This window comes from Lasioglossum baleicum, chromosome 8 (assembly GCF_051020765.1).
Source record: "Lasioglossum baleicum chromosome 8, iyLasBale1, whole genome shotgun sequence".
Lineage (NCBI taxonomy): Eukaryota > Metazoa > Arthropoda > Insecta > Hymenoptera > Halictidae > Lasioglossum > Lasioglossum baleicum.
This window is the reverse complement of record NC_134936.1, coordinates 18,125,552-18,132,768: the sequence shown is the minus strand read 5'-3', so window position 1 is coordinate 18,132,768 and position 7,217 is coordinate 18,125,552. Positions and strand designations below refer to the sequence as shown.

At 46.1% G+C, this 7,217-nt stretch overlaps 2 protein-coding genes across 8 annotated transcripts in view; one reads left to right on the top strand and one right to left on the bottom strand.

Annotated features, from left to right (window-relative positions):
- Window positions 1-7,217, top strand: part of LOC143211590 (uncharacterized) — a 150,377-nt gene that overhangs the window by 125,317 nt on the left and 17,843 nt on the right. For all 3 annotated transcript variants that reach the window (XM_076429416.1, XM_076429415.1, XM_076429417.1), the window contains exon 6: window positions 5,333-5,460. In XM_076429416.1, coding sequence (XP_076285531.1) covers window positions 5,333-5,460 — 128 coding nt within the window. The remainder of the gene's footprint in view (window positions 1-5,332; window positions 5,461-7,217) is intronic.
- LOC143211583 (uncharacterized) overlaps window positions 1-7,217 on the bottom strand; it is a 134,087-nt gene that overhangs the window by 123,386 nt on the left and 3,484 nt on the right. The gene's annotated exons all lie outside the window — the stretch shown is intronic.

The window sequence follows — 7,217 nt, the reverse complement described above, 5'->3', positions numbered from 1 at the left end:
TCTCTCTCTCTCTCTCTCTCTCTCTCTCTCTCTCTCTCTCTCTCTCTCTCTCTCTCTCTCTCTCTCTCTCTCTCTCTCTCTCCCTCTCTCTTGGTTGGGAACACGGCCGCGAGGATACTCGGCGGGCGTCTGATCCTCTGAGAGCGCACGCTGATGTAAAGAAAAAGGTATGAAAGAGGGCAAAAGCGCGGAGTGTACACGTAACCCAACAAGACGACCGTCTTTGAAGTCGTAATTGCTGCGTCGTAGGTTTTTCTTGAGTTTGATAATTGGCCGACCCCCGCCCCGACGCCGCGCCGCGCCGCACAATCTTTAAGGATCCCGGAGAAACCGGCTCGGAACACGAAAAATCTGTTTGAAATGCAAGCCCGCGTTTTTGAAAGCTATCCCCCGTAGAATCGGGTAAAGTGCTGCACACCTAAACGCCCTGTTTCGGGAGAGAATCTTCCGGTTCCGGGTGAAGACGACCCTGTAAGGATAACGTTCTCGCGTCTTTGCCGAATCAATGGCCGTCCGCGACCGGAATCCCTCAATGGAGACTGCACGAAGATCCCCACCGTGTAATGAACAGGTGCTGTTTCCTTTGAAGCACGTTCACCCTTCTCAACGGGAATTATATCAGGATGAATTCTGCGCCCTTTGAGCTTTTTAACACGTTCCGTGCCAAGCCGTTTTTGCTCGACTTATCATTCAGGCCATTTGATATTTTGACAAAAGATTCATATGTTATTTCAATGCCTCATGAATCCATAAGTAATTAGCTTGCATAAATCTGTAGTTATATCACGTCGCGTACTATTCGTGGTACACGTGGCGCTGCAATCAAATTGAACTTTTCAACAAAAGAAGGAATAGGTGAGAATATACGGAGATAACATTTTTTATTTTTCAATTGTCTTTTGTCTTTTGTCTTTGTCGGAAAACAAGTTCGTTTTATGAACTTTCATTGTTTCAATAGTTTATTCTTTCATCGGCTGCTTTTCGGGTTAGGAGACCAAATTTTTCACATTTTTTTTTTGTACCATCGGTGGCACACGTGGCACGGAGTTTAAAAAGGTGAGATGGGAACGGTCCCCCTCTCTCGATCGACTCCGCAGAGGAGAACAAGCTGTTGATTAATTCGCGAGAGGATTCCCGAAAATTTCACCTGTCAATTAACCGGCTTAAACGCGCGCAACATCTGCCAGCGACAAGCGTAAAAACAAACCAGCATGTTCTGCTAATCGTTTAAACGGGGGCCGCAGATTATCTCGAGTGGTTTCATTATACGGCCCGGAGCGATGAGACGGTGCGTCGTCGCGTCGGCGAAAACTTCATTTCCGGCAAGGCGTAATCCATTTTGCGCGCACGTTTTTCCGTTGTTTGCCGAGTCTCGTTGCGCCATATAGCCCGGCCATATTCGTTACTAATCCAGCCGCGAAATATCTCGTGGTATTGTGATTTAATGCTCGTCGCGGCGGATTTGTCGCAGTAATTGCCGGTCCGTGGATTACTCGGTTCAAAAAGCGTTTCGTTGTTCCCTCGGCGCGCGATTATTTCGTCTAGGGCTAGTGTACCCGACCGTCCGGGCCGATAGGGAAACATTGTCAAATGTAAATCAAACAGACAGACCGTGGAAACCGTGCACGCGAAACTGATAGCACGCTTTTTACGCTACCGAGCAATTTCGATAAACCATTCGCGATTGAAGAAGAACAGGTCTGTTCGATTGTATGCAAATACCGAATAGTGCAGTGTTTAAGTATATGTATTTCTTCCAGTACACTCCCGCTCATAAGTGTCAGGACAGCGATCATACATGTATTGAATTCCGTATAAAAATAGATGGGACCATGGAAAATGAAATGAATGGACCATGGGAAAGCGAACGAGACCCGATCTCTGGTGTCGTGTTATGCCAACACGGGAAAGGAGTTTCGTTTCAGTGTTGTTTCGACGGACAGACTACGCGAGCCAAGGAAAATATTATTTCGGCGAAGAGGAGACGGATGTGTATCGTTTTCAAAGGCGAAACGCGACGGGAATGGTTATACATATGTACAAGTAGGGGACCGGCTTCACATAGAAATTGACGAGTCGTGTTTGCCTTCAAACGGCGCGGCGGTCAAATCGAACGCACTTGTAAATGTCCTTTCGCAATCGTTGTTCTTGCGTGGAAGAATAACGTTGGGTAACTGGGGTGCCAATTAAGGGAGTAGACTCGTTTTTTCCAGGATTGCAAGGATCCGGGATGCGCCCCGGGATTCTCATTTCTCAATAATGCAGGCGAGCGCGTTTTTCAGTAGTTATTTTAGTAGTCATTTTTATCTAGCGCTTTCTCGATTACTGGAAAGTCCCATCGCATGCATTATTGGAAACGAAAATGACTGAAAACGGGTTCCAACTACCCCGTTAAGCTCGCATGATAGTTCGTACGAGAAAATCGTACGACAAAGGATCGGATTCACCTGAGCTTGCTGTCTGTCCGGATATTTGTGAATTTGCGACCTATATAGCAGCTGCAGCAGAATCCAATAAAATTCGAGCATCGCGAACGATGTTGCCCGTATTCTTCTCGCGGCGGAATCGCGCGTCGAATCCAAATTTCACAGTCGCACCTGGGAAATGGCGGGCGTCCGGATGGTAAGCAAGTGTAAACGTCGGCGTCGCGAAGGCGCGCGTAGGTCTCGCTCGTCCTGATTGCGAGTGCACGCTTCAAATAGGGCGGAAAGGGTTCACCGACGCCCCTCACGAGCAATTTCATTTCCACCCTCGGAAAATTTATGCAAATCACTTCTCGGGGCGGCACGCCGCGCGGAAAGAGAGGTTCGAGCGTAACGAATTCAACCGGGATTATCCGATTTCGCCGGGACAAGAAGCGCTAACACGCTCGCCGCGCCGCGCCGCGTCTGTCTGGAACACGGTCTGCGACCGGTTCCTCTCGATTCAACTACGCCAGCTTCCAGACGGGTCAAACTGAGACGGAGCCAATCGATGATTTCTAACTCGTAGGACGAGTTTTATTGTTCCACAGTGGCTGTAAGAGATAAGTTATGGCTGCGATCTGTCCGACCGATCTGTGACGAAGATTAAACGCGAACACAACTGGGAACCGGACCTTCTGGCGCTCGCGAAGATACACTCGCGTGCTGAGATGAATTGCCATTGCCAGCCCTTGCGCACAACGGTATCGAACGTTCGAATTGCTTCAATTCCATGGAGATTCGCTTCGCTCGTGTCTTTAATACGTTAAAAATCTATTACTAAATTCCGGGATCATATCACGAATGTACCTAAAAAATAATATTATACTTTGCACACAACTTTTCAATAAATTTTAATACATTCGGTGAAAATTATCGGTGAAATCGGATATCGCGGTCTAAACGGAAAGAAAGGCAAGACAGGCTTGGCGCTCGACGTGTCAAGTAGGAATTTCCTCAACAACAGTCAGACTCTTGTCTGTCATCCATAAAACAACTTTGACTTTGTGTTATCGTGAACGAAATGGGCGTTAAACTTTGTTAGAGATTGTTCAATCAACTCCGGTGGAAGGAGGAGGAGGTTCCAGGCGGACTGGAATATTGAAAAATCACGTAAAAGTTAGCGCATCGGATGGCAGCAACAAACTAACGAGTTTTTCTCGAGTGATCGAGAATCGAAGGGCCGCGAAGGTGGTCGGCGGTGTTCGGTAACCGCACAGCAGACTCGCGTGCGTCACCAGCGTCAAGTGTGTGTGTGTGTGTGTGTGTGGAAAACGGCTGGTTTAAAGTGGAAGAAGCAATTTGCAGGCCATCGCCTGTATTTCCATACCTGTCAGAAGCAAACCTGCCCGCCGGCTGCTTACGTCACGGGTGTTGATCGTGATCTTTGACCTCCGGCCGACGCGCGACGGGATCCGCTTGAAAACGCGCCCGCGCAACCCGGATAAACGAGGAAGTAGTCGCAGGTAGTCTTCTATCATCCACCGGCGCGGCGCGGCGCGACGGGGAGAATGAAAATTTATGAGGAGCCAGCCGATCGCGATTAACTAATTAAAAACAAAATAGCCACTTATAAATATGTACGACGCGATAGAGTCGGCGAGATCTTTCCCCCTTTCCTGACATTATATTATTCGAGGGAAAAGTTAAGGAAAGTTTAGACAAACTCCGAGGGTTTAAAAGTACTTCCACTTCGTGGGATGGTTTAAGGAACTGCCACCACCGGCGGGGGGGGGGGAGGAGAGAGGACCCGGAGAAATTTGAATTTAATAGCTGACTTCTCTCGTCGCGGATAATCCTCTAACACTTCTCTGAGCATTTCTTGCATAAAAGATGTTTTGCTGCGCCGGGAAAGAGTGCAGCTGCATCTTGCATATGCATCATTGCACTTTCGGGAAGAAACTTGTTACGGGAACACAGCACTGGCACGGCCAAATCCTCTCTCATGTATCTGTTACACTCGGGAGGACCACTGTGTACTCCTCGCCGATGTAATTGGTTACATATTTCTATCATTTTCCTGTGACTGGTTCTCTCTCGACCGTACAAATACATACTTTTCCGTGCATTGAGCGCTTTCTTCGAGAGCCTGCTTTATTAAATTAAAAGGGAAGCTTTGGCATTCATGGAGATGGTCGGAGAGCAACTACAAATACTTTCTTTGAAAGGAAATAAGATACTTTTAATATTATATACCGGGGAAAGAGTAGATACTTTTAATATTTTCCAGGGGGCTGTGTGCCAATCTTTAGACCGTAATTGGTTTTTAAGGAATTACTCGTGAATCCTGAATATGACGAAATTCTGTCTTTCTATCGGGACTTCTATTATAGCTCGTTCGGTAATCTAAGTGGCCGAGAATTTCTTCGTGAATTCATACAGAAATATTCGTGGGAAAAAATGAGTTTATTTAAGGATTTATCAGGTTAGTAATCAATGTTTTCGGTGGCATCCGAACAGAGTGTCTATCGGTCCCGGTACGTTAATTCACAGTCGAGGAGGCGAAGCCGCTAATAAATAACTCTGCTAGGAGTACGCCACGTGCCATTTGAATCCGGAAGAGCCCTCCTCTCTTAGGGCAACTCGACGGAAGAGGCGACACGGCAGCCGGAAAAGGGAGGAGAGGCCGCCTCTCTGCGAGATAGAGAGAAATAGAGGGAGAGAGAGAGACAGAGAGAGAGAGAGAGGAGATCTCTTGAAGGAAATGTAACGTTCAAAAATCACGGAATAAGTCAAACTATCGCTCATGAATTTTATTTCCCGGAGTTCGCGCGCGAACCTCCGGCGTACCCAGTGTCACTATTCCTGCTCTTATATTCCTTTCCCGGCCAGTGAATCGCATTTGCATAACATAAATGTATGGGCTCCAGGGTTCAAACCGGAGGGGCACGGGGAGTCGTCAAGAAGGCTCGGACAAACAGACAAACGGACAGCGAGCAGAGCTGCTGGAGGGACTACTCAGCACGGTAAATCTTTGGATACGACTCTCGTCTCGCAGGTACTTTGCATTCGTTTCTTATTCCACGAATCTCTTTCTCCCCGCTCTCTCTCTCTCTCTCTCTCTCTCTCTCTCTCTGTCTGCTGCACCCGCTAGCTTTTCTTTCTCTTTTTTACAAGTGTCGCATACCCTTCGACTCGCGAGCACTCGAATCTCATTCGAACTTCGCTTCAGAACCCGAGGCTTTTCGCCGTCTCTGGAAAAATGATTTCTCCCTTTCGCGGATCCGTTTCGTTAAGCTCACTGTCCGTTTCCCTTCTCCTCCACCACTCTTTTCACCTAATGGAGCTTCGTATCAAGCTGGCCAGAAAAATATTGCCGGCCAAAGTTTTCAATCTGTCCGACCATCCCCTAATTTAGTGCGCATCTTCACCTTGGTCTGTTAGTCCGTATAACGCGTATACTTCAACTGTTTCAACGACTGATAAAACAGTAACGATAACAATAATTCCAACAATTAAGATATGAATTTTTATTCCGCAGAGCGGAACGTAGAGAAACATGTAAAAGCGTGGCGAGAGTATTTCCGTCTCTGGGACGGAAGAATTAAAAGCGGAAAATGAAATACGAGACCTGTGAAAAATCTTCATCAGACTGTGAATTAATTTTATTGTAGTAGCGGAGACCGCGGGGTGTGTAGCTTCAAATGTTTTGCCACATTTATTATACAATCTAACTGAACTTTAATCATTATTCGTACAGACTAAAATATACTTCCTCAATGAAAATGGAATAATAAGGAAAATGATTAATAACGACTGTGGCATGGCACAATAAAATAGCCATATCGTAATTTTTATCGAATCAAACTTCCGCGTTTATTTCTGCCTAAATTCGCGTACGCGTTTCACCTGTCGATCGAACGACGACGCGGATTTTATTTATCAATTTAAATGAATCAATGGGAATATTTTCCAAACTGAACGTACCGATTGCAAAATATAAAAAATAAAAAAGCAAACGAACAGCCCGGAGAAAATTAAACGAGATACATACGTGGGAGCGTAGCGAGCGGGCGGTAAAACGGTATCTAAAATTTTTCACCGGAAATGGCCTGCGAACAAAATACCCTGCCAGTCGAGCGCTCGTTTAAAACGCATTAAATTTGTATCATCTGCTTCGAGGGCTTTATTTCACCGGTAATAAAAATGGGTGTAATTCCCCGGTAATAAGGCGGAGTGTAACGATAACATCGACCGCGGAAATTACCCTCGCATCGATCCCCACAACCGTTCGGTAACTAACTCAATTTTTTCGAATTCTCGATACGACGCTGATCGCGCTCCGATAATCGTTGCTCGTCGACTCGATTATTGCAATTCAACATTTATACGTTCAACGCGTCCACCATTACGATTTGTCACGAGAGACCGCGGTCACATTTCTGCGTGAGCGATATTACTTTAACACCGTGCTGTGGCTATTTATGCAAACTGCATTTCCATATATTATTTTATAGATACGGCCCTCGTATTTGCTGATACATATTATCCGACGCATATTTTGTCGACTCGCTGGCTAGTATTCATTTCATTATTTCTATATTCTATTGACAAGGAATTTACAAATTTACGAAGAAAGACCGACGAATTTATTTCTGAACCTAATCATTTTAATCAAATTAAAATCGCTGCGAAACATTTGGAAAAGCGACGAATTTTCCGTCGGCATCGGTTCCAGCGGAGCGGTCCTGTCATTTTCAAAGAAGCAATGAAAATTCCTCTCGCACGGCCGTTCAAGCGGTTCCTATCGCTCCG